The sequence below is a fragment of the Giraffa tippelskirchi genome, chromosome 11 (assembly GCF_054371585.1).
Source record: "Giraffa tippelskirchi isolate mGirTip1 chromosome 11, T2T-mGirTip1v1.2.pri, whole genome shotgun sequence".
In the NCBI taxonomy this organism is placed as follows: Eukaryota; Metazoa; Chordata; class Mammalia; order Artiodactyla; family Giraffidae; genus Giraffa; species Giraffa tippelskirchi.
Window position 1 is genome coordinate 8,616,171 of NC_137285.1, and position 26,928 is coordinate 8,643,098.

The window sequence follows — 26,928 nt, forward strand, 5'->3', positions numbered from 1 at the left end:
GCCTCGGGAGCCCTGGGAGCCCTGGGTCCGGCCGCGGCAACAGCGGCGGGGGCGGCGGCTCGCCTCCCGCGCAGCCGCGATGCTGAGCTCCCGGGCCTCGGCGGCGATGACCGCGGCCGACAGGGCCATCCAGCGCTTCCTGCGGACCGGGGCGGCCGTCAGGTGAGCTCTGGAGGGCGGGGCGGCCGGGGCAGCCGGGGCCGGGGCGCCTGTAGAGGCCCTTTCACGCTCCAGTCAGGGTCCCCGGGGCCGGAGTGGGCATTCCGGAGACTTCTGTGTCGGCAGGGCTGGAGGCCCAGGCCCTGGGGCGGGGGTGGGGCTGTCGGGCCTCCAGGGCCTCAAGGCAACGCCGATTCTGTCCGCATTCCCCAGTTCTGCTGGGCCCCCAGTTTTGTCAGTGCCCCCTCCACCCCCGTCCTTCCACCTGCCACTGTCTCCTCCAACCCTGTCACTGTCGCCAGAACTGCCAGGGAGACTCGGGCTTGTCAAGGCCCCGAATTCTGTCAGTGGCCTCTCGGAGCTCTCAGCGCCTCGGAGGACTTCCTGGACTCCCTCATCCTATCAGGATACCCCCAATTCTTCTGGACTCCCCGGTTATGTCAGTTCCTGGCCTGCTAGGTTTCCCAAACCTTGCCCAGCTCCCCAAACCTGCCATGATTCTCACAACCCTGTTAGAGTACCCCGAGCTTGCTAGTGTCCCCCCACCCCATTTTGTCAGTACCCCTCTTCCTGTCACCCCTCCCCCCCAAGTTTTGCTGGGGACCCCTTAGTCTGTAGAGTCCCTAGTCCTATTAGTGACTCCTTATCTTGCAAGGGCCCCTAAACCAATCAGGACCCTTTAACCTGTTAAGGCTCCCAGTCTTGTTAAGATCCCGCATTCCTGCCAGGACCCCTGACGGTATGAGTCCCCAATCCTGTCAGGGTCCCTATGTCCCTTCTCTTGTCTACCCTCCTCCCACGGGCTCCAGGCTTCAGAGCTGAGCACTGTGGCTGCCCTCAGCCCCCACTTCCTGCATAGGTTCATACATATATTGTTTGCCTTATTTAGTGGAAATACATAACTGTGTGTGAAGACAGTATTTTAAACTGCTGGTGAAATTTATTTGTAGTAATAGAATAACGTCAGTGTTGAAGTCAAGCTTCAAATGAAGAAATATTTAATATTTAATAAATATTTAGATGATCTTTATATGATTGTATAAGGATCTATTTATACATCTATTTATCTTTATACTTTATACATCTATCTTTATACTGTTGTATAAAGATCTCCCCCCATTTAATAACCTAAAAGATAAATCCATTTCTGTATTTCTCCAATCATTCAATAAATACTATCAAGAACCTCCTGTGTGATCTAAACACTTGGAAGCACTTGGAATATGTTAGTGTGTAAAACAACAAAGATCCCTGTCCATGGGGACTTTGCATTTTAGTTGAGGGAGACTGAAAATAAACGTGGTGAATCAGTGAATGTTATGTTGGAATGTGGAGAGCGCTGTGGTGAAAGAGAAAGTAGAACTGGGTAAAATGTCATGAAAGCAGGTTCTAATAGTTTGTTAGATGTGAGAGGGAGAGACTTTCCTGGCAGCCTGGTGGTTAAGACTGCGCTTCCGCTGCAGGGGGCACAGGTTCAATCCCTGGTTGTGGAACTAAGAGCACCCCATGCCACTTGGCAAGGCAAAAAAGTAAAAAATAATTTTAAAAAAAGGAAAGAGGGGAGGCAATGAGCCAAGCAGTGGGACCTGGGGGAAGAGCATCCTAGGCAGAGAGGGCAGCCATGCAAAGGCCCTGGGGTAGGAGCGTGGCTTTGGCTGGGGTGGTGGCCAGTATGGCGGTGGAATGAGAGACAGAGCAGGAGGAAAGCCCTGGACCCTCCTCTGAGTGAGGTGGGGCTTTGGGGAGGTTGTGCGCCGACTTAAGTTTTAAATCCTAATATCTGTGTGTGTAGATTTTTCAAGACATAATCCTATATTGTGTATTACTTTAATTTGAAAGCTAGGTATTTGGTGGGCCAGTGGGTTATTTTGATGAAATGTTACCTGTCCCTATATATACACGTATTGTATTGGTTATGAGGAAAGACAGTCAACTTGATTTTCTTTTTTAGATGTAAAGTCATGAAGAACTGGGGTGTTATAGGTGGAATTGCCGCTGCTCTTGCAGCAGGAATCTATGTTATTTGGGGTCCCATTACAGAAAGAAAGAAACGTAGAAAAGGTAAGAATGAAGCCTTTGCATCATGGTCTGCAGACTCAACCCAAACCTTTAATTGTTCAAAAATATTACCAAAGGGGGGGGGGGACATGTATGGTTCTCTTGTGTCTTCAATTTTGTCAACAGTATTTGCTTTTAAACAGAAGTTAATTTTAATGAATTTTATTTGATATCCTGTAGTAACAAGATGTATATTTCACCCCCACTAAGGGCATGAGTTTGAGACATGCTTCGTAATGAGAAATTTCAAGTGGCTAATTGTCTTAAGTGTCCTCATTATTATAGCCATTGTGTTTTTCAGCTGTACAGCTGCCTAATTGTGTGATGCCTTTGTGCTTTCACCGAATGGCTGCTAGTCACTATTAAATAGTCACTAGTAAATGTTTCAAGTTCTTCATTAACAAAAAAAGTCTATTTTCTTATTTTTAAAAATGCCCCCTTTTGTCAGTATTGCTCTACTTATATTAATTAAAATTCAGCCAAAATAAATACATAAAAGGGACAGATGTAGCAAAATGTTGATCATTTTTTGAAAATTTATTTATTTTTAATTGGATAATTGCTTTACAATGTTGTGTTGATTTCTGACATACATCAGCATAAATCAGCCATAGGTATACGTGTGTCCCCTCCCTCTTGAACCTCCCTTCCGCCTCCCACCCCATGCTGGATCATCGTTCAATCTGGGGATGGTTGTTATTGGGGTTTGTTAGATATCGACTCTTCTTTTGTGGATGTTTGAGAACTTTCATAATAAAAATTTTGTTTTTGTTGTTTTCAATTTCAGCAGAAGAGGGAAGTATGTCAGATCTTGTTAATCTCTTTGCAGAAAGACTAATCCGAATGGCAGGAGCAGTGTCTTTCCCACTGATTATAAGAACAAAATCACTGTCCTGGGGGAGCAAGAGCAAAACGATTGTTTTCTTCTGTTGTGAGAAACATTGCTTTCCTAACAAAGGAGAGAGAGAGAGAGAGGGAGAGAAAGAGAGCGAGAGGTTACTAAGTGTTTCTGTACATTTAATGTAAGCCAGGCTGTGCCAGACACTGGTGCTCTGGTGAGTTTCACGAGTCCCACGTGGCCAGGACCTGCCCTTCTGCAGCCTATGATCTCCTGAAGGAGCATTGTTAGGGCCAGGCCTCGGCTGGGATGGAACGCTTGGCCGCCTGGTCTCTGTGGATGAGGACTTTCTGAAATTGGGGTTTCCAGTCCAAGGCCATGGTGCAGGAGCTCTGGGGCCCGGATGGGAGAGGAACAAAGAGCCGGTCCAGTGTGATGTGCTGTTCTCTTCTCCCCCCTCACTTAGGGCTTGTGCCTGGCCTTGTCAACTTGGGGAACACCTGCTTCATGAACTCCCTGCTGCAGGGCCTGTCCGCCTGCCCCACCTTCATCAAGTGGCTGGAAGAGTTCACCACCCAGTACGCCGGGGGCCACAAGGAGCTCCCTCAACACCAATACTTATCATTGACACTGTTGCACCTCCTGAAAGGTACCAGAGTTGGAAACAGAAAGGGGATTGTGTGCATTTTCAAAGCAGCAGCCCAGATGGCAGGCGAAGGGTTAATAGCCTTCCTGTAGGAAAAAAACCACACAGATTCTTATGAAAAAAAGCACTTAAGGGCCCAATAGATACACTCAGGCGGCTGTTTTTTTTTTTTTAATCAAAGATGTAATCATTTATTTTAAAAATTGTCAATTTAGTAACAGTTTTTTAAGGAAGGGAAAAAAAACCCCACTGCCATTTAAGCATTTGGATTGTAAGAAGTGCTCCAGTTTCAAAAACATTAAAGTTTTTTTTAAAAAAAGTATCTTATCCTAGAAAATGAAGTAATTCACAAAAGCAATAATACAAATTGTATTTAGATAGAGACAGGATATATCTGGGCTGCTCTTGTGGCTCAGACCACAGAGAATCAGCCTGCAATGCAGGGGATCCGGGTTTAATCCCTGGGTCGGAAAGATCCCCTGGAGGAGAGCATGGCAATCCACTCCAGTATTCTTGCCTAGAGAATCCTACGGAAAAAGAAGCCTGGTGGGCTACAGTCCAGTCCTTGCTGTCCCAAAAGAGTCGGACATGACTCAGCGACTAACACATAGGATGTATCTAACAAACAAAGCAAGCAAAATACTCAAATATTCACTGCGTCCACCATCAAAGAAATATTAATAACATAATAGTGAGGTGCCGCTTTTTGGCCTGTCAGCAAAGATTGAAAAGCAGATCTACAATCCTGAGCTGCCGCTGGGTGACACATTCATACATGCTGGTGGTGTCACTTGGGACAGCCTTGGTGGAAGCCGGTTTGGAACCACATAGTAATAGCTTGCAAAACACCCAGGACCATTTGACCTAGTAATTCAATGAACTGTGATCTACACTAGCTGGGAGTGGAGTTTGTTCCCAGGGCAGGCAAGTTTGGGAATGGCCCGGTACTAGCCCTGAGCTTGGAAAGCCACAGTGTACATGGGCTTGGTAAAGGTTTTAAGAAGTCTCCAATCTAACTTCATTTAAAAAAACAAATATTGAAGTATAACTGCTTTACAACGTAATACTAGTTTCTGCTGTACAACAACATGAATCAGCCATATGCACACATATGTCTCCTCGCTCTTGAGCCTTCTTCCCACCCCTCTATTCCGTCTTCCCACTCTCCGTTCCACCCCTCTAGGTCATCACAGAGCGCTGAGCTGAGCTCCCTGTGCTGTACAACAGCTTCCCACCGGCTATCTGTTTTACACACAACAGTGTATACGTCAGTGCTACTCAGTTCGTCCCACCCTCTCCTTCCCTTGCTGTGCCCACTAGTCCATTCTCAATATCTGTGTCTTTATTCCTGCCCTGCAGATAGGTTCATCAGCACCATTTTTCTAGATTCCATAATAGATATATGTTAATATACAGTATTTGTTTTTCTCTCTCTTTCTTCACTCTGTATGACAGGCTCTAGGTTCATCCACCTCACTACAAGTGACTCCGTTCTGTTCCTTTTCATGGCTCAGTAATAGTCCACTGTATAGATGTATCACAACTTCTTTATCCATTCGTCTGTCGTGGACATCTAGGTTGCTTCCAATCATTTTATTTTTAACCATTTTTTTTTATACTGTAGAACTGGTTTTTCTCCTGTACCATCTGTACACCCCTACAGGCAGACACCAAAACCTGCAGATGCTCAAGCCCCTTACATGAAATGTCATAGTATTTGTGTATAACCTGTGCACATCCTCCCATAAACTTTCAATCATCTCTACATTACTTATAATATCTGATACAGTGTAAATGCCATGTAAATAGTGGCCAGTGCCTGGAAGATTCAAGTTTTGCTTTGGGGGACTTTCTGGAATTTTTTTCCCTGAGTATTTTCAATCTTTGGTTGGTAGAATCTGAGGATATGGAACTAGTGGGTATGGATGGCCAACTGTATGAGCAAAGACTTCCAACACCTTGTTGTAATGGAGGTTGGGGGGGCAAGGGAAGAATGTGGTTATCCAGCAGTTGGGTGATTAAGCCAGCAATGGAATGTTACACAGCCATTAAGAATCATCTTTCTGAAGTGTTTTTGTTTTAATTTGGGAAGAGGCATTGGCTATCCTATTAAGTTTAAAAGAGCAGGATACAGAATATGGTATAATTTGACTTCAAGAAAGTGAAAATGTCCACAGATAAAGGGTGGGCAGAAAAAGGCCAAAACATTAGCCATGGATATTTTGGTATGGTACAGGTGACAATTTAAAAAGATGAAAAAAAAAAAACTACTAAAACTTTCAATAATGATTGTGTATTATTAGAAAAAATTAGTCAGAAAAAAAAATTGGATTTTGAAAACAGTTAGCTGAGTATTGCTTAACTTGAGGTATGATCTCACCTTGACCAGAAACCTTTATGAAAAGCAAGTTCTGCTCTTCTACATGGGAGGCAGCTTGAAACTCTCTTCTTTTACTGCTCTGTTTAAAAAAAAAACAAAAAAACATCCCAAAGACTGTGTGAAGACCTGACATGTCTACATGGGTGTCCTAACACAGGTTAGGTGTTGTCTTCCTGCCATATTCTCCCTTCTCTGCTTCTGCCTCTTAGTGTCTTTTATTTTGGTTTTTAGAAATAAACTTTTAATTCTGTAAGTAATGCCTGAATAAAGTCTCCTTGTGAGAAGTTAAAGCATTACAGAGAGGCATGAAGTTCTCTTTACCACTATCCCAGCCCTGCTCCCCTCCTTCCTTCCTGAAAGCAAAAGATAAGTGTAACCTTCCAGACCATTTCTGTGCATTTAACTGCATCTTTACCTACCCGCAGAAATGATATATTATTTTCTTTGTTTTTTCATGACCAAATAACCTGATGTGTATTAGAGAAACGGCCGTTTCATATACACATTTCTCCTTCATTCACGGTTTTTTTTTCTTTTCCTGAATTTACTGGTCTCATGTATTTTGTCTTCTGTAAACTACTAGCTCATATCCTTTGCCCGTTTAAAAAATTGTGGTAAAATATTCATCACTTGAAATTTACCATCTTAATCATTGTGAAGTAAACAGTTCTGTAGCAGTAGGTATATTGACACTGTTGGGCAACCGTGACCACTGTTCATCTCCAGAACGTTTTCATCTTCCGTATTGAAACTCTACGTCCATTAAACAATGACTCCTTATTTTCTACTACCCCCAGACCCTGGTAACCGCTATGCTACTTTCTGTCTCTGAGTTTGACTGTGTACCTTATTTAAGTGGAATCATACAATATATCTGTCCTTTTGAATCCAATTTATTTCACTTAACATAATGTCCTTGAGGTTTATCCACACTGGAGCATGTGTCCGAATGTCATTCCTACAGGCTGAATAGGAACGACTTTCCGGTGTGTGTGTGCACGTGTATATTATATACACACCACATTTTGTTTACCCATTCATAGGTCAGTGGATATTTAGGTTGTTTCCACCTTTTGGCTATTGTGAATAGTGCTGCTGTGGACATATATATCTGTTCAAGCCCCTGCTTTTGATTTTGGGGGGTTATATACCCAGGCATGGACTCACTGGATCAGATGGCAATTCTGTTGAATACTTTGAGGAGTCACCACACCGCTTTCCGCAGCGGCTATAGCCTTTTACCTCCCTTTGCACAGATGTCCCAGTTCTCCACATCTTCACCAGCACTTGTTATTGTTTGTCTTTCTGATAACAGCCACCTCAATAGGTATGGAAGTGACGTCTCGTTGTGGCCTTGATTTGCATTTCCCTAATCATAAGTCACGCTGAACATCTATCTTCTCATGTATTTATTGGCCATTTATATGTGTTTTTTTTGAAATGTCTATTCTAATCTTTCATCCATTTTTGAAATCAGTTTTCTGTGTTTTTGTTGTTGAGTTTTAGGAGTTTGTTTTTTTTTTTAATATATTTTGAATCTTAATCCCTTATCACGTACGTGGTTTGCAAAACCTCATGCACCTTTACAGCTGTACCGCGTCCCCCGTCTACTTAGCTATTAGCTTCCGGTGCCCTGTCTAGATAAACTGGCTGTAGTGACCCTTCTTGTATGTGGCCATCAAGCACACAGTCACATGTTTCCCTGGGTAGATCCTGAGAAAGTCACGATGCTGGATTGTAAGACAGGAAAATGAGTAGACATTGCCACACTGTCCCACTGTGTTATAGGCAAAATTGGCCTAAAGGGGACATTCAGATGTTCTTTGGGAGGGAAAAAGCTAACAGAGGGCTGCCTGGGGCTGTAGGAGGAAGAAGGAAGGATCAGTACCTCTTCGGATGGGTACCCTTCTGGAGGGTGAGGGTCTGACCCTAGGATTTATTGCACCAATAACTGGCTACCAGCTGCCAAGGCTGCTACTTCTCCTCAGGTCACCACCCAAGGCAGCAGCCATGATCCGACAGGGGTAGGGGTGGCAGTGCTCAGGGCCTCCCGGGTCAGAGCCATTTTGCCAGTTCACTGACTGCAAATCACAGAGAAGAAACACCGGCTTCATTTATCTGGAGAGTCATTGAACTCCCAGAAACTGCACTGAGAGGCAGGCTTCTCCTACATTTTTATCTCCTTTATCTCATGGCAGTGCTGATTCAGTGTGATATATTGGTCCTTAATAATATGCTCAGGGAAGATGGTGGTCAGGATCAGGAATCAACAAACTTTGGCCCCGGGGCCAAATTTGCGTACCAACTGTTTTTGTGAATAAAATTTTATTGAAACACAGCCATGTCCATTTGTTTGTGAAAGTGAAAGTTGCTTAGTCGTGTCCGACTCTTTGCGACCCCATGGACTGTCCACGGAACTCTCCAGGCCAGAATACTGGAGTGGGTAGCCTTTCCCTTCTCCAGGGGATCTTCCCAACCCAGGGATCGAACCCAGGTCTCCTGCATTGCAGGTGGGTTCTTTACCAGCTGAGCTACAAGGGAAGTCCATTTGTTTACATATTATCTATGTAATATTATATATGTATCTATGTAATGTATACTATTACATATCTATATAATATTACATATTATCTATCTATCATCTATGACTGCTTTTTGTGTTACAGTGGCAGAGTTGAGTAGTTGCCACAGAGACCTGCAAAGCCTAAAATGTTTACTAGCTGACCTTTTACAGAAAAAGTTTGCCAACCCCTGATATAGATTTAATTGCAGTATGAATTCATAAGCTCATCAAACTTTTCTGTGTATCTGCTAGGCTTGATTCTACTTAGATTGAATTCCCTGGTGGTCCAGTGATTAGGCCTCGGTGCTTTCACTGCTGAAGGCCGGGTTCAATATCTAGTCTAGGAGCTAAGATCCCAAAAGCCATGTGGCACGGCCAAAAACAACAAGGACAAAAAAAAAAAAAAAGAAAAGTAAACCATTCAGAGTACTCTTTCGGGCTGCCTCATAGAGCCTGATGCTTTGTAGTAATAGTCAGAAACTCAAATGCAAACAAGGCCTGATGGTCCTGGGACAGTCCTGTAGAGAAGGGCTTAGGCAGAAAGTGTAGGGTTGGACCAGATGGATGTTTAAGGGCCCTCCTGTCCCTCTGAGTTGAGAGTTAAAATAATTTTATTCAACGTGAATCTTGCAGCAGTAAGTTTCTGTTGATGATAGTAATTCAAATATCTGAAAGTTGATTGCTAAATGCTGCGGCCGCATGAAAAATTACATTCATTCAGCAAACTGCAGGTGTCTACCAGTGTCCTAAGCACTGGGTAAGGCTACAAGGAAAAGTAACAAAAGAGATAAAATTCCAGGGTGAATTTTCCAGTCCTTCCATTTTTAATTAGCTTTGACACATCTTTCTGCACAGGTTTTCTTGGTTAGCTGTTGTGTTGGTTCACTTAATGACTGTGTTGCCTTTTTTGATTCCAGCTTTATCCTGCCAGGAAGCTACTGACGAAGAGGTCTTGGATGCAAGCTGCTTGTTGGACGTCTTAAGAATGTACCGATGGCAGATCTCTTCATTTGAAGAGCAGGTGAACATGACATTCAAAACAGGTTTCCTCGGAGACTCCTTCCCATTCATGAGCTGGGACCTGAGCTCCAGAAACGGGAGCTCCCACTGCAGCGGGAGGAGTAAATGCCAGCGCTGACCTCGCAGTTAGTTGCCAGGCCTGTGTGGAGGTTTCCGTGACGTTTCAGACAGCCTGAGTGTACTGAGACCAGATTGTGATTGGGGACAGGGAAGGTTCACAGGACAGGGCGTAGGCACACTTTTGCCAGGGAGGGGAAATCTTTTTAGTTCTCGAGTGACTTTGCACTTCAGTGGCTGATGGGGACACGTGAGGCCTTCAGAGAGAGGTGAGTAGCTCTACCTTAGAGGCTCAGAGGTTCAGGTGTGGCTCTTCTTTAGAGTATACCTTCCTTTTTTTCTAAAAAACAAGTCTGTTTTTAGAGGCTGGCTGTCATATGCAGCCCCAGGGCCTTCCTCCAGCCACCCCTTCCAGACTGCAGCCTCATTGTCCTCTTTGGTACTGGCCACCCTCCTCCCCTTCCCCAGAGGACAACGCTGGGGCTGAGAGAGTGAAGTTCTAGGGACCGAAGGTTTCGCCTCTGTGGGTGTACACTTCCGGCAGGACATCCTCCTGTCCACTAATGTTCCAGGCTGGCCCCGGCCAGCTTTGTGTTGGCCGCTTCTGCCTCCACTGTCCATCCCCTGGACCAGAGCCTTTGGGCTCCCCAAAGCCTTTGGGCTGAAGTGAGAGGCATTTAAAAACTCAGAAAAGTGAGGTGGGAAGGCTTTCTCACTCCCCTTTTCTTTAAAGATGGTCTCTGTTTTCACTTTAATTGGAAGCCATGTGTGTGTTACTTTTTAAACACGATGTTAAGAGTATCTCTACTTTCTCATGATGCTTCTTTACTAATCCGTTACTTGTTGAAATATTTTTCCATTTAGAAACTACTTTCATAATCCTCCTCTGGTAACTGGAATTATTTAGCTACAATTCACATTTTTCTAAATTGAGAGAGCGACTGGAGTTTAGTCCATCAGGACATCAGATACCTGTCAGCTGAAAAAAAAAAGTACAACCTTAGAGCTGAGAATCAGGTTTTATTTGACTGGCATACTGAAGGCAGTACTTAAGCGGGGAGACAGCCTCTCAGATAGTTCAGTGGGCTTCTCGGAAGAGGTAAGGGAGGAGCCAGGATATATCAAGTGTTTGCAAAAAAAACCAAACCAGTAGTCAGAACATCAAAAGATTACTGTTAATTAAAGGAAAACTGGACTTCCCAAATTAATGAATTAAGCACTTGCCTACTTAAGGGAAGATACGCACGTCTGGGCTCGGTGAAGCCATCCTTCGGTGCGCACCCTGCTTCTCTCCATCCTGAATCCCCTCGGGGCACAGTAGGGGGGCGACTGCAGGGCTGGTGGTCTGGTGGCCACACCATCCTTTGTTTACTGATGTGACAGGTGACATTCTTTGTCCACATTCCTTAAGTCCTGCTCTTCTGTCAAGGAGCCACTTGGGTCCCAGTTGCTCCCGGGGAGTGTTTCCAGGGTCTGATGCTGAGCCGTGTGGCGCTGTGGTGTGTGTGGGGAGAGAAAGAGCATCTGTCTCTGGTTCCCTTCCTTTCTGAGCGCATCAGAGCATCTAGCAGGGGACCTGGTCCACACCTTCACTGTTAGTGATCAGATCGGCCAGCCACTTCTAGAACCGTTTCCGTTGAACGCACTGGGCCTTGAGAAGCTGGAAAGCAAACTCTACCCAGCTTAGCCATAGAGGGTCTGCCTGGCAGTGCACAGGCAGGTGGTTCTGACGTTGCCCGGCCTCTCCAGCCGCTCTGAAGAATGCTCTGCCCTCTTGACAGGACGCCCACGAGTTATTCCACGTGATCACCTCGTCACTGGAGGATGAGCGGGACCGCCAGCCCCGGGTCACACATCTGTTTGATGTGCATTCCCTGGAGGTAAACCGTTAATGCTGTCAGTACATCCAGTGTGGTCTGTGCACATCGAACAGGTGCAGGGGACACGAGTGTGATTTTCCTACAACGTTAAACTGAAAAGGAAGATTCGATCAAAAGCCAGCAGTGGGAGTGAGGCTGGGGGGAGGTCTGAAACGTCACAGCTGGCAGTCAGTAACCGTGGTTAGCAGTGTTGAGGTTCTTGAAAGCATTCCCTTGCTGCAGTTTGCATTGGCCTTGAGAGGAAAGAGTATTCCACCCCCCACCCCCCGTTCAATACAGGAGAGCAAGGAGCCACAAGAATGCTCAATGAATCTCATTTCCCTGGTACATTTTAAATGTTAGGGAGTTGATAAAAGTTAACTAGTCAAAGGAGGGGGTCATAGATATTCCAGAGAGGAAAGGTGTTCAGTTGTATTTGGTGAAGGAATAGGTACAGAAATCAGTCAGAGAGCATAGTTAAGGCTGCTTTTAGGAAGCTTAGTTTAAAGTTGATTTTTGAACAGGGCAGTCGAGAGATTTAAAGGGGGATTGAGGGTGGGTGGTCAGAAGGAGAGCAGTAGGGTTTTCAGCCTCTTTCTCTTTCTTCCCCTGCAGCAGCAGACAGAAATAACTCCCAGACAGATCACCTGCCGCACCAGAGGTAGTCGTTTTCCCTTGAACTGTAACATGTGAGATGTGTACCTTTTCAACAGGACAGTAATTTGCTTTATGTTTTCTAAAGAGAATGTTTTTTTCTCGTGACATCCATCCCGACTTGGAGTGTGTGCATTTGAGAAGAACTTGTGTTTCAGAAACAGCGCTAACCTGTCCCCCCGGTGAACATCTCGAGTGTCCATCACAGCCGAGCCCTGCTCAGTTTCTGCTTAATAGACCTGTTTCTACTTCAAACGGCGGTCTCTCTCTGCCTTCTTGAACTGGTCCTGTAACTTAATAAGCTGAAGGTGCCATGTCCTCAGCGTTTCCACTGTGGCCAGCTGTTTCTGCAGATGATCCCGGCCTCCCTAGAAGGAAATCATTGTTTTCTTAAGAAAATGACACATCAATTCCTTTGTGCACTGGTAGTATAATGAGAACAGTTATCTTTTGGGTCCCTGCTGTGTGCCAGGCACCATAATACCTCCCATAAGTCTTCCAGCTGCTCTGTGAAGTTGGTGGTGTGGGGCATGCGCTTAGTCACAGTTGTGTCTGACTCTTTGCTACTCCATTGGACTGTAGCCCACAAGGCTGTTCCATCCACGGGATTTTTCAGGCAAGAATACTGGAGTGGTTGCCATTATCTTTCTCCAGGAAATCTTCCCAATCCAGGGATTGAACTCATGTCTCCTGTGTCTCCTGCATTGCAGACGGATCCTTTACCTGCTTAGCCATCAGGGAAGCCCCAGGTGTGGGGCATAGTGGGATCATAATTATCCCCATTTCCAGAAAACTGAGGCTTATAAACTTGAAGTCTGGCCCTGGGTCCCATGACTAAAGAAGCAAAGCCAGGACCCAGCCCAGGCCGACCTGTCTTCCAGCCTGTGGTTCTAACTAGCACACCACACCGCTGTATTTATTCCACTAACCCCCATCCTATCCCCCCAAACCCCAGTTCTTTAGAACCTGCTTATTCTGATGTTTTCAGAAGTCTTTTTTTTTTTTCCTGCCTTTGTTTTCTTTTGGCCTTGCCTCGTGGCATGCAGGATCTTAGCTCCCTGACCAGGGATCAAGTCCAGTCTCCATGCAGTGAAAGCGTGGAGTCTTAACCAATGGACTGCCTGGGAAGTCCAGAAACTTTTTTTTCAAAGAGGGTGTTTGTACCACGTACTAAGAAGGGGGGTGAATTTTGAAATTGGTGCCAAAGGGCTAGAGGTGGCCTATCCAGAGGTGTTCTGTGTTCCAGGGTCACCACATCCCACGTCCAACCACTGGAAGTCTCAGCATCCTTTTCACGGAAGACTCACGAGTAACATGGTCTGCAAACACTGTGAGCACCAGGTAAATACACTACCAATGCCTGATATTTTCTGGCAAGGTTTTATTTAAGATTCATGAAGGAACCAGAGTGTGCAGACTGACATTGGTGTCTGGCTTTTGTGATTTTCTGGGGTCTCTGTGCTTAGTCAACTGACTGCCCACGTTTGGTCAGTGCTGACATACCAGTTGACTCTCAGATGGCATTTTCTGTACCAAGACCAGCAGACCCATTGTGGATTGGCAGGGTTTTGAGTCCTAAGGTTGGGTCTATACTCGTGGTGAACACAACAGATTCTAGGGCTGGTTTTTTTTGTTTGTTTAGTTTTGGTGTGTGTATGTGTGTGTGTTTTGTTTCTGAGATTTTAAAATGTTATTATGCAAAATTTTGAACATGATGCAAAAGTAGAGAATTGTAGGGCTGTCACCTCAGTCAATTTTAGAATATTGTTATCATCCCCCCCACCACACACATGAAAAAACCAACCCTGTACCCATTAGCTTCCTTTCTTGTTTCTCCTCACACTGTCAGCCCTAGGAAACCACTAATCTACTTTCTGTCTTTATAGATTTGTCTGCTCGGGACATTTCATATAAATGGAATCATACAATGTATGGTGCCCTGAGACTCGCTTCTTTGACTCAGCATGATGTTTTCAGGGTTCTTCCATGTCGTAGCCTGTACCAGTGCTTTATTCCTCTTTATTACCAAGTAATATTCTACTGTATGACTAGACCACATTTTGTTTATCCAGTCATCAGTTGATGGACATTTGAGTTGTTTCTACTTTTCAGCTACTGTGTATAATGCTAATGTGAATAGTTATGTGCATATTTTTGTGGGAACATGTTTTTATCTCTCTTTAGTATTTCCCTGGGCATGGAATTGCTAGCTCATATAGTAACTCTAAGTTTAACCTTTTGAGAGACTGCCAGACTATTTTTCCATTTCCACCAGCAGTGAATGAAGTTTCAAATTTTTCTACATCCTCACCAACACTTGTTATCTAAGTTTTTATTTATACCCATTCTCTTGTGTGCAACTTGCTGTCTCATTTTTTCTTTTTTCTCAACATTGTGGTTTTAATTGGCCTTACCGTGAGAACTGGGGCTTCCCACGTTTCCTGCCAATGTGGGAGATGTAAGAGATGCTGGTTTGATCCCTGGGTCGAGAAGATCCCCTGGAGGAGGGCATGGCAACCCACTCCAGTATTCTTGCATGGAGAATCCCATGGACAGGGGAGCCTGGCGGGCTACAGTCCATGGGGTTGCAAAGAGTTGAACATGACTGGGTGACTAATGATGTTGAATCTTTTTTTAATAAGTTCTTTATTGATTTTAGTATTTATTATTTTATTTATAAATAAAATTATCTGTTTACTTTTGGCTGTGCTGGGTCTTCACTGCTGTGTGTGTGTTGTCTCTAGTTGCAGCCGGCAGGGACTGGTCTTTGCTGCGGTGTGCAGGCTTGTCATTGCAGTGGCCTCTCTTGTTGCAGAGCACGGGCTCTAGAGCATCGGCTGTGTAGTTGTGGAGCACGGGCTTAGTTGCTTCATGGCATGTGGGATCTTCCTGGACCAGGGATCGAACTCATGTGTCCTGCATTGGCAGGCAAATTCTTAACCACTGGGCCACCAGGGAAGTCCCCAAAGCAGGAACTCTTATTAAATGCATTTTGTCATCTGTTTTTTACATGTGCATCTTTCTGTGTAACCATGTATACTTCTACTACAGTATTTTAAATATAGTATTCCATTCCATGTGGACATGATATAATTTACTTTATCATTCCGTAGAAGTTTCACCCATTCACGTTTTGCTGTTATAAATGGTGCTGTGATAACTACATCCTTGTAGTTATGTTGTCCATGGTTATTTCCTTAGGATAATATCCCCATTTTGCTGGGTCAGATATGTTATTGTACAGTTTTTCCAAGCTGTCCTTTAGTATTATTGCAGTTCTTATGTTTACAAAGTTGTTCTTAATAGACTTTGCTTCTTGGTAAGTACATTATGCTTGACTATGTTACTGTTGGATGTGTAAATATGAAGCTGTTTTATAGGCATATATCTTCCCACTTATAAAACTTTGACTTGAACCTAAGTCCTTTCTGTATTTCCTGCAATTTATTTTTCAGAGTCCCGTTCGATTTGATACCTTCGACAGTCTTTCACTCAGTATTCCAGCCGCCACATGGGTATGTACCAATCTCTGGTTTATTTCGGGTCTGTTTCAGAGACGTCTGAATCTGAAAGGGCTTTGAGGCGTCTTGGGCAACTCAGGTACTATACATGACTCAAGACACATAGTTGGTTGAACCTGTCTTAGTTTTAATCTGTGGTTACCACGACCTGTCTAGGGGAAGAAGAAGGTGGTTTCTCTCTTGCTGCAGAAATTTTGGCCTTGTTGAATACATATACACACACCTCTCAAGTTCAAAGATGCGTAAAACAGCAGGGAAGCGCATACTTTTCTGCAGTATTGGGTCCTCATATCCTTGAATCGTCCAGAATAACAGATCTAGGATGCTCTGAGCTCCCCGTTTTGTTCGGGAAACACCCACTTGTGTCTGTGAAGCCTCGCTGCCTGCCTGAGCAGGATAAAGCTCTGGGCCTCGCCCTGTTGAGAGTGTCAGTGCGGCTCTCCTTGAATTGTAATCATTAATGTGCTTCTCGTGCCGTAGGGTCATCCACTGACCCTGGACCACTGCCTCCACCACTTCATCTCGTCGGAATCCGTGCGGGATGTCGTCTGTGACAACTGTACGAAGGTATGACTTTAACCCCAGCCGCCATCTCCCAAGCTGGCCCCCGTGTCCAGATACAGGGCCTCGCATACCCTTAGCCCTGAGCTCTGTTGACTGGCCTAGAGGCTCCCTGCAGCCACAGCCACAGCCACCTCCACCTCACTTGCTTAGAAAATTGGCAGCCCACGGACTATCTTTTTCCCAGATGAGTTGTTTCATTCACAGAATGTTTAAAGGAAAAAAATTGAATCATATGCTTTGAGGTGAGACATGCCCGCTCCAATTTGCTACAGTCCCCTCCATGCCCACCTGTCTCACTCCTGCCCAACTGCCCCAGGCAATTGAATGTCATCCTCTGAATTAAGAGGAAGTATATGGGAAAGAATTTTTGAAGACACAAAACAAAACAGATGACAGGCAGCCAGTGCCAGAGTTTCATTGTGGCCTCTTTGTTTCTTTTGCTGCCACGGTCACAGTTATTTAATGACTATTGTTTTTGTTCAGTCGCTAAGTCATGTCCGACTCTTGGCGACCCCATGGACTACAGTATGCCATGCTTCCCTGTCCTTCACTATCTCCCAGAGTTTGCTCAAACTCATGTCCATTGAATTGGTGACTCTTGGGGACCCCATGGACTACAGTTTGCCATGCTTCCCTGTCCTTCACTATCTCCCAGAGTTTGTTCAAACTCATGTCCATTGAATTGGTGATGCCATCCAACCATCTCATCCTCTTTAAAACAGTGAAAGCAAAAGTCACTTAGTCATGTCCGATTCTTTGCAACCTCATGGACTATGCAGTCCATGGAATTCCTGAGGCCAGAATACTGGAGTGGGTAGCCGTTCCCTTCTCCAGGGGATCTTCCCAACCCAGGGATCAAACCCAGGTCTCCCGCATTGCAGGTGGATTCTTTACCAGCTGAGCCACCAGGGAAGCCCAAGAATACTGGAGTGGGTAGCCTTTCCTTTCTCCAGCGGATCTTCCTGACCTAGGAATCCAGCTGGGGTCTCCTGCATTAAAGGTGGATTCTTTACCAGCTGAACTACCAGGGAAGCCCATTTAAAACAGTGAAACCAACTTGCAAATATCAGGGCTGCTGAGTTCCTTCAGCAGGTGGATGCCAAGTGCCCAGAGAATGCTGGGATATCTTCAGCCTGCCCCTCTGCTCTCCCTGAGGGTCCTGTTTCAAGAATTTCTTCAGAGAGATGTTTCTTTTATTTCAGATTGAGGCAAAAGGGACACTGAATGGGGAGAAGGTGGAACACCAGAGGACCACATTTGTCAAACAGTTAAAACTGGGGAAGGTGAGCCTACGCCGCACACCTGGCCTGCTCTGTTCTGGGCCCCGGATCCCGCTCTGCTCGGGGGCCCCCGGGGCCCGCTCTGCTCGGGACCCCGGTCCCGCTCCGACCCTCCGCTCCTTCCGTCTCTCCCGCCGCAGCTCCCGCAGTGCCTATGCATCCACTTGCAGCGGCTGAGCTGGTCCAGCCACGGCACGCCCCTGAAGCGGCACGAGCACGTGCAGTTCGGCGAGTTCCTGATGATGGACATCTACAAGTACCACCTCCTGGGACACAAGCCCGCTCACCGCAGCCCCGAGCGGTGCGAGAAGGCAGGGCCCGTGCTGGAGCTACAGGACGGGCCGGCAGCCCCCAAGTCAGGTGCGTGTCCAAGGGGCAGAGAGAAGGACCCTCCAGGCCCTGGCGCCTTGAGGGCCAGGCTTGCCCGATGACGCTTACATTCTTGAGAACAGCAGGACTGGGGGTGAGAGAAGGAGGGTTTCATAAAAGAGGTTAAAATGATACAGTGATGTCTAGTTTTTAAAAGCTCTATGACGGATGGAAACACACAGGCGGGGGAGTGGAAGGTTGCTTTCTGATCTTCTGGCTAAATAATAATTGACTCACCTCATTCCACTGAATTTCTTCTCTTTTCTGCCCCCATACAGTCACCTAGTTTATATATATATATTCAATTTTTAATTGGAGGATAATTACTTTATAATGCTGTGTTGGTTTCTGCTGTACAAAAATGTGAATCAGCTATGTGTCAAAGTCACTTAGTCATGTCCGACTCTTTGTGACCCATGGACTGTAGCCTGCTAGGCTCCTCTGTCCATAGAATTCCCCAGGCAAGAATACTGGTGAGGGTTGCCATTTCCTCCTCCAGGGGATATTCCCAACCCAGAGATCGAGCCCAAGTCTCCCACGTTGCAGGTGGATTCTTAACCATCTGAGCCACCAGGGAATCAGCTATAGGTATACATATATCTCCTCCCTCTTGAACCTCCCTCTCATCACCTCCTTTAGACAGGAAACATGGGGAGGTGGTGTCCTGGCTGAAGATCCCTAAACATCTTTCTTGGGTTGCTACTTCTTTACTGAATTGCTGATTTATCCGATCCCATTACAATCCTCCCTTGAGGTTAATCCTTGACTCAGGCACCAGTGAAGCCAGGTTGCTGTTAACACCTTCAGTCTCACTGAAGAGAGAACCGAGGCTTCCAGAGGCTGAGTGATGGGTCCAGACAGTAAAGGCCTTCTATGTAATGTGTTTAGTTCTTTATTAATGAGGGAAAACCCACTGACTTTAAAGGCTCCAAGCCTGAACATCTCGTCCCATTCCACCCTCCACCCTGTTTGCTGCTCCTAGTCAAGCCAGGACTGTCTTCCCTGCACCCTGGCCTTTCCCCACCTAGCGCCCCTCACTACTTTTCTTTTCTTTTTTTTTTTAATTATTTATTTTTATTTATTTATTTGGCCACACCAGGTCTTAGTTGTGGCATGTGGGATCTAGTTCCCTGACCAGGGATCGAACCTGGGCCCCCTGCACTGGGAGCACAGTCTTACCCACTGACCACCAGGGAAGTCTCCACCCCCTCACTACTGTCACTCCTTTTTACATCCAGCTGTGTGGCCTGGCAGGACATCATTCACAGGGGGACAGAGCTTTGTCCTTTCTCAGCAGATCCGTAGTTAACTTGGAGAGTAGAGAGCAGCAGTGGTGGGAAGAGGGCCTAGTTTTAAATCAGGGACCTCTTGGCCTCGCTTTCTCTTCTCCCAGGCGGGGGCACAGGTCTGCTAGTGTTCAGAGCATGGTGGTTAAAGAGGCCAACAGTGAGCTAGTCGGTATTAAAGGCCCCCAAACATGACAGTTGAAAGGAGAAGAGATGTAAACATTTCCTTAATTATCTCGTCTGCACCCATGAACACATCCCCGCTGTCTCCGACTGCTGCTTCTCAGAAGCTGACAGTCGGAGAAGAGAGAATGTTTGGATCAGTGCTTTTCAGCAGGGAGTCTGGCCCCCAGGGGACACAGGGCTGGGCCTGGTGACGTGTTTGGTTGTCATAGCTGGCAAAGGAGGCGCTGCTGTGAGTGGAGGCGCTGCTGTGAGTGGAGGCCAGAGGTGCTGCTCAGCATCCTGCAAGCACCCTGGAGAGTCCCCCACAAAGGGTGACCAGAGCCTTAAGTTTGAGAAGCCTTGGTTTCGGTCAGAAGGCCAGTAAGCGGGCCACTGCTTGGCTCTGACACGTAGCTTCAGCAGCCAGGCCTGGAAATCTCAAAGATCCACAAAGCAGTCACAGTGAGCAGGAGGCTGGGAGTGGGATACAGTTTTCCTATTTGGGAGTAAAGCAGGTGGAGACAAAAAAAGTAGGAAGTTTTATGAATCAACATAGTACAAAATCAAGTATCTGTTTTTCCTTTGTAGTCTTATCAGGGAGTTAAATCTCAAGCTAAGCAAAAACCATGTTTTGTTTACCCAGAGCCGCTGCTCATCTTAATCGCCTCGGGCCTTTTTCTGTTGCAGTTCGGAATCACCTGGGGGGCCCCAAAACACAGATTTTCATGAATGGCGCCTGCTCCCCGTCTTTGTTGCCCGCCCTGCCAACCCCCATGCCTTTCCCCCTCCCAGCTGTTCCTGACTACAGGTGAGCCACTCTTCCAAGCCTCATTCACTGATCGCTTTAAAAATAAGAATTATAAAGTCCATAAATTGTAAATATTATGGGTATGTGTATATACATGTACATATATAAGAAAGTAGATACACAGAGTATAAAGAAATAAAATATATCTCTGGGACATCACCCAGAGGTCACTAGTTAAATCTTCGTTTTCCTCTCTGTAAAGGTGTGTGTGTGGGCGCATATACCACATAATATAGGTACACTGACAGAGTGGACGGCTTACCAGGCCAGTCAATAGAGGTCTGCATTTTAACGATTTTATAGCATCTAGCTGTGTGGCTGTGCCATTGGTATCAGTCCCCTCCATCGTTGAATCCAGCTAGGGTCCTCTTACTCTTTGCTTTTGCCTCTAAACCTTCCTCGTTGTATTTGTAAACCACTGGCGTTTGTTCCTACCATTCAGCTCCTCCACATACCTCTTCCAGCTGATGGCTGTGGTCGTCCACCACGGGGACATGCATTCTGGACACTTCGTGACCTACCGGCGCTCCCCGCCCTCGGCCAAGAGCCCCCTCTCCGCCAGCAGCCAGTGGCTGTGGGTCTCTGACGACACTGTCCGCAAGGCCAGCCTGCAGGAGGTGCTGTCCTCCAGCGCCTACCTCCTGTTCTACGAGCGTGTTCTCTCCAAGATGCAGCCGCAGGGTCGGGAGTACAAGTCTGAGGAATGACCCTGCCCCGCCCCAGGGCTGGAGAGCCGGCACTGTCCCATCCCTGTGTGTCTGCGTGTGTGTGTGGCGTGTGTGCGTGCGTGCGTGCGAGCAGCCCCACTCGAGTCCTGCGGCCTTCTGGTGTGGTGGAAGAGCAGGCTCCACAGAGGAACTGGCAGCCCTGATTCACAGCAGATGAGGCCCCCACCCCTCCCCGCACAGCTTGCCCGTGGGCACCAGGGCGGCGGCACCGGGCGCCGTGTGTGTCTAGACTGTGTCTTGTCACTCACCCGATACAGGTAATTAAAAGAAACCAGACTCCAGAAGCCACCTTTTTTTTAATATATTCTGATGCATCAGGTGTTCTCAAAGGGGAGTTAACTCTGTCTGATCCTCCAGGGCTTCAGCATAGATCTTTTATTTTTAATAAGCAAGCAAGGCCCACGAAAACGGATGAATTAGTGAAATCATTAAAGGCAACAATTTCAAAGAAAAAAAGTGCCTTTCACTCTCAACTGCTTTTGTAGCACGTCCCTTCTGGAAAACAGACCTCACCTGAGAGTCACACTAACAATTTTTGCAAAGCTCTGATCCTTCCAGAGTGACTGAATGGAGACAAAGGGACAATTCAGAAGACGCCTGGCGCACACCCACCTTCCCCTTTTGTATGTCTTTTTCTAACCTTTCAGAGTCTTTATATGTAGTGAAAGCTCATCTGCCAAACCTGCCCCTCAGGGGAATTCTTTCTCTACTTCATCAGTGACAGTGACCAGCTTCCTTGCTGCTGTCATCTTTCCTGTCCTGGACGCTGAGAGGCGTGGCCACCGCTTATCATATAACTGCCCGGACAGCCAGAACCTGGCAGCCTCTGCACTGCACCCACGACCACCGTCTCCATAGAAAACCCTTTCTCACGCCAGGACCCACCGTGGACCACTACCCTCATCTATTTATTTATTGCCCACGTGGAGCTCCTGAGGTTTACCGGTGGAGCCGGGGGCCATGACAGACAGACAGACAGACAATCCCGGCCTCCGCGCGAGAGCTGGATTCAGAAGGAAGGGCGCGGACCTCACTCGGGGCTGCCACCTCTCCACACCTCAGTTTCCTCATCTGTAAAGCGAAGAGTTCGATTTCACGGCCATCAAAGTCCAGCCTGTCCCACAAAAAAGAAGTTTAAGAAAACTTTTGAAACATACAACGGCGGCTGACACCTAGTCCCATCATCCTGTCCTAGATCCATATTCTACACGTGTTGGTTTCCAGTACCTCATACAGAAGGCCCCATCTGATCATCCCCCCACTTCCTCAGGTCAGTCTCATGAAGGCAGCGCAGGGCCAAAGGAATTTTGAGGACACAGCGGTATCTATGTTTTAGCTAGATTTTTTTATTTAAAAAAGAAAGGATACCAAATCCAGACTGACTCCTCAGAGGTTAAGATTTGGCATCAGGTGCATCCAGGTCACCTGAGGTCAGGCTGAGGACCATGCTTCCCCTGGTGGGCGGGCTGGCAACACTCCCAGGCAAGACCTTGTTGTCAGCTGAACCCATCGGAGGCCCAGGCGGTCCCTGTTCCACCGGGCCAGGTGTGTGTATATCCCGAGGACTGGGAAGTCTTGCTATGGACAGAACCAGACTGTGAAGTTTCTCCAGACAGTGAGCATCAGGGAGAAAGAAGCAGCGTGAAGCTTCTGCTCTGCTCCCGGCAGACGTCCCTTCCCGACTTCATCGCAGACCCCGGCTCTCATGGTGAAAGGAGCGTCCCCGTGACACCCGCGTCGGGGGCAACACGTGCCCAGGTCGCATGGCCTTCACCTGCCTGGCCAAGCGTAGCTTTGTGTGCCTGCCCTTCTGCCGCCCCGCACTCTGAAATCTGCTGTCAAAGAGCTGCCGGCTGTGAAGAGTGCCTCCTTTGAACGTTTGGTTGTAAGCAGACCTTTGGTCAGAGGCCAGGGACTGAGCCACGGCTACGGCTATAAATGTGAATGATCTCCAGGCACATGCTCTACCCCTGACTTAAGGGCGGCTTTCTCATATTGTAAATTATTAGGCATTAGTTAGCAGCCAAATAATCTTATTTCTAGCATTCAGTTATTTAGAGAGTCACTTCTTTTTTTGCAAAAACCTGAGTCAAACTCATAGTTTATGCCATAATAACTGCTGATTTATGTATTTGCTAAAGATACCTTTTGTATCTGCTGTATTATAGCAATAAAAAAATCATTTTGTTAGGAAAAACATCAGCTGGTATTCTTTCATAATTCACCAGTCTGATACAAACATTCTCTTTCTCTGAGTTCTGTGTTGTACCCGTAAGAAGCCCTGCACTTGGGTGAAACCCGTTCTGTGTTCCCTGTTGGTAAAAGATACAGCAGCTCCCTCTAGGAGTGGAGAGCGAAGGAGCCGACAGAAGCACTCGCTGTTAACAATGTTGTTCACTTTGTAGTACGCAGGATTTTCCGAAATGTCAGATTGACCCGGGGAGCCAGAACCTTCTTTCGGACCGGGAGACTGTGGTACCAGTGAGTGTTGGTTGGGTGGTTCATCATGAGTAGGCTGCCGTGGGCCAGCTGGAGCCTGACCACCGCCAGCCTCCGGGACGGGTGCTTCCCCCGGGAATCCTTATGCCGGAAGAAGAAGTCTCTGCAGGCCCCAAAGGAGACAGAGGCGATGGGGCTTCCGGGAGCCAGTTCTCTCTCGTCATCCCTGTGCTCACCAATGTGGTCCTGGCCGTCTTTGTACCTATAGTGAGAAAATGAGCGAGTTCACAGAACAGTCCTCTCTGGAAACACACCACCCACACCCAGAGTCCTCGTCCGCCAGCCAGGAAACAGTGCCACAAACCCAGGTTCCTGCAGGGGCTGAAGGGCCGCACCTGGTCTACATGGTGAAGCAAGCCTTTCACTTTGTTATCAGCCCTCTTTGATCACAGGCTTTAAAAAAGCCCACCAATAGGGCATTCCCGGGTGGTCCAGTGGTCAGGGTTCCACGCTTCCACTGCCATGGCCCAGGTTTGGTCCTTGGTTGGGGAACTAAGATCCCATAAGTCACACGGTGCGGCCAAAAAAAAAAACCCCACACACATCGATAGAGGCCAAACACACATCTTAACAGTCCCCCGATTCATATTTGTAAACCTTTATCACGCAAGATGCCTTCTCTCTATACTTAGAGTAAAATCTGTGTTCCCTGCCTGGCCCCTGCCCACCTCTGAGCTGAGCTCACCCCACACCCCCCTTTCCTTCATACACTGTTTCCTGGCACCACCAGTGGGATTTCCACTCCACAGACACTCCAAACTCCCTCTGCTCTCCCTGCAGAGGCCTGTGGGGCTCACGTTCCCTTGGTTTAGATATCAGCTCAAATGTCACCCCTCCATGACCCCTCCTCTAACCATCTTCCCCTAAACCCCAAGTTCTCAACCAGGGCAATTTTGCCCTCCCTGGGGCACTCAAGCGATGTCTGGAGACCTTCCGTTGCTCCAAAGGGACCCTTGAAAAAAATGCACAACCTAAAAGTTGAAAACTGTGTTTCCTTCTGCAGACAGAACGGAGGACTTAAGCCCTGGAGACAGTCTCTCAGCTCTGAGGGATGGCCCCAAAGAGATAAGGCAGGAGCCAGGATACAGAGGGGTTTTGCAACAAAAACCAGGTAGTCGGAACATCAAAAGATTCTTGTTAAAGAAAACCAGACATCACAGGTTAATGAGTTCAGTGTTTTCTATGTATGGGAAAATGCAAGAATCTGGGCTCACTGAAATCATTCCTTTGACATGCACCTCAGCGACATGGGGCCAGTATCCTGTTCTTTCCCAGCCTGAGTTCCTGCTGGTGCACCATTGGAGGCAGCTGCCGTGGCCGAGGGCCTGCCAACAGGTATGTCTCTATCCTGTGTTCCCTCAGTGCTCACAGCTGGGGGCGGCTGCAGTGGCCCCGAATCCTCCGTGTGCTGATACAGCAGGGAACCATTTCTCATCCACAGGGAGCTCCCAGCATCTGGTCGGTGGAGGTCAGGGATGCTGCCCAACATCTGACACCACAGAAGTCAGCCCCAAGAAGAGGATTATTTGGCTGAAAGCATCGAGTGCTGTTGAAAAACCCAGACTCCTTCCTCCCAGATGTTCTTAGATCAGCCTGTTTAATTTTCTACAAGACATTTATCAGCGACTGAAGGTATCCTGTTCACCTGTTCATCAGTTCTCAGCCTCTCCCTGCCCACCAAGGCGCATGCGTGAGTGTTCAGTCCCATCTGACTCTTTATAATCCCACAGTCCATGAGGTCATGGACCCCATGACCCCCTCAGTCCATGGGATTCTCCAGGTAAGAATACTGAAGTGCGTTGCCATGCTCTCCTCCAGGGGATCTTCCCAGCCCAGGGATCGAACCCACGTCTCCTGCACTGGCAGGCGGATTCTTTACCACCGAGCCACCTGGGAAGCTCCCCCCACCCAAGGTGAGCGCTCCATAAAGACAAAATGCTTGTGCTGTTCCACTACTAGGTCCCCAACAATACTAAAGAATTATTTGTTGTACAAATGAGTAAAATACAGTGGAATCCTAAATTCTTCCTTTTGGAAGAGACAGAAGATTTATAAAATCCAGTCCATGCTCCTGGAAAAAAACAAAAAGTAAAGAGAGTGTCACCTGTTGACGAGCACAAAGTTGAAGGTCTGTCCAGTCACAAGAGAAACACGATCCCGGACACGCTCTAGAATGGGGATCCAGGGCTTCGGAGACAGAGTGAGGCCTGAAAAGGTGTAGGTCAGCCCAGTGTCGCCGTACGTTGCCTGCTTCCTTGGGACATTGTGCCACTTCCCAAACACCTGGACCCTGGCCAGCGCACCTGTGCAGGGGGAACATGGCACGACCTCAGAAATCTACACTGGCTTCCTGAGCATTCAGGAACGAAAGCACAACAGGAATAACATCTATTACTCTGGCCGAGGACCTCCTCCTCAAAAATGATCGTGGCTCCCCCAAAGCCTTCCCGTGAGGGCAGTGATTCTTGTCCGACACGGAGAAACGGCCCTAGTCCAATTTAAAAAACAAAAACAAAACACCATAACTTAATTGCTCAGCAGAACCAGAAAAAACAGACTGAAATTAGAGCAATATGAAGGGAGGTTACATCCTAGCATGGTGATGTTGCCAACTGTGGGGATGAAGGAGTGTGGGCATCCAGGGAAGATGGTGCTAATGCGGCTCTCGATGGAGGCTGGCTCTCCGTGGGCGTTTCTCCACTCCCCCGGGCTCTGCCACCTTGCAGTGGCTCTCAGTGTGGGTTCCAGCATCAGCAGCACTGGAAAGCGGATACTAGACTGCAGGGGGCGGGGCCCGCAATGGACTGCTCACAAGCAACAAAGTCCTCCGGGTGATGCTGAGAACTGGTGCACAGGAATTACCTGGTAACTTCCCAGCTCTCAGCGGACAGGCGATTCCTATTAAGTTTGTATCCCAAGCACCCAGTCAGGTGCTTGGCCCAGAGGTGCCAGGAGTATGTATTAATTAACAAACTCATCCGTTATTCAGTTCAGTGGCTCAGTCATGTCCGACTCTGCGACCCCATGGACTGCAACACGCCAGGTTTCCCTGTCCATCACCAACTCCCAGAGCTTACTCAAACTCATGTCCATCACGTAAGTGATGCCATTAAACCATCTCATCCTCCGTCATCCCCTTCTCTTCCTGCCTTCAATCTTTGCCAGCATCAGGGTCTTTTCAAATGAATCAGTTCTTCACATCAGGTGGAGTTTCAGCTTCAGCATCAGTCCTTCCAATGAATATTCAGGACTGATTTCCTTTAGGATGGATTGGTTGGATCTTCTTGCAGTCCAAGGGACTCTCAAGAGTCTTCTCCAACACCACAGTTCAAAACCATCAATTCTTCGGTGCTCAGCTTTCCTTATAGTTCAACTCTCACATTCATACATGACTACTGGAAGAACTATAGCTTTGACTAGACAGACCTTTGTTGGCAAAGTAATGTCTGCTTTTTAACATGCCGTCTAGGTTGG

General features: G+C 47.1%; 2 protein-coding genes across 16 annotated transcripts in view; one reads left to right on the forward strand and one right to left on the reverse strand.

Annotated features, from left to right (window-relative positions):
- On the forward strand, positions 1 to 23,152 carry USP30 (ubiquitin specific peptidase 30). Of its 4 annotated transcripts, none has more exons than XM_081546050.1 (13): positions 1 to 162; positions 2,111 to 2,220; positions 3,522 to 3,704; positions 9,562 to 9,665; positions 11,503 to 11,601; positions 12,196 to 12,241; positions 13,481 to 13,575; positions 15,690 to 15,749; positions 16,236 to 16,322; positions 17,522 to 17,602; positions 17,740 to 17,959; positions 20,107 to 20,227; positions 20,670 to 23,152. In XM_081546050.1, the coding sequence occupies exons 1-13, from the start codon at positions 80 to 82 to the stop codon at positions 20,932 to 20,934; spliced, it is 1,554 nt and encodes a 517-aa protein (XP_081402176.1). In that variant the 5' UTR covers positions 1 to 79; the 3' UTR covers positions 20,935 to 23,152. The 4 variants fall into 4 exon arrangements, with proteins under 4 accessions (XP_081402176.1, XP_081402178.1, XP_081402177.1 ...); XM_081546052.1 differs by having other exon boundaries at positions 20,692 to 23,152; XM_081546051.1 differs by having other exon boundaries at positions 12,199 to 12,241.
- The window catches only part of ALKBH2 (alkB homolog 2, alpha-ketoglutarate dependent dioxygenase), an 8,077-nt gene continuing 3,430 nt past the window's right edge, over positions 22,282 to 26,928 (reverse strand). For 5 of the 12 annotated variants that reach the window (XM_081546109.1, XM_081546105.1, XM_081546108.1 and 2 more), the window contains exons 3-4: positions 25,559 to 25,757; positions 22,282 to 23,656 (exon numbers count right to left, since the gene is read on the reverse strand). In XM_081546109.1, the coding sequence (XP_081402235.1) occupies positions 23,350 to 23,656; positions 25,559 to 25,757 (506 nt within the window). In that variant the 3' untranslated portion in view covers positions 22,282 to 23,349. Of the gene's footprint in view, positions 23,657 to 25,558; positions 25,758 to 25,849; positions 25,943 to 26,928 lie in introns of all 12 variants that reach the window. The other 7 variants (XM_081546101.1, XM_081546103.1, XM_081546102.1 and 4 more) reach the window with 2 other exon arrangements.

Excerpts from the sequence above, each read along its gene's own strand:
- USP30 (XM_081546050.1), top strand. The coding sequence starts at position 80 with ATGCTGAGCTCCCGGGCCTCGGCGGCGATGACCGCGGCCGACAGGGCC. Across the intron at positions 9,666-11,502 it reads TCTCTTCATTTGAAGAGCAG|GACGCCCACGAGTTATTCCA; the intron begins GTGAACATGACA and ends CCCTCTTGACAG. Across the intron at positions 13,576-15,689 it reads GCAAACACTGTGAGCACCAG|AGTCCCGTTCGATTTGATAC; the intron begins GTAAATACACTA and ends TTTATTTTTCAG.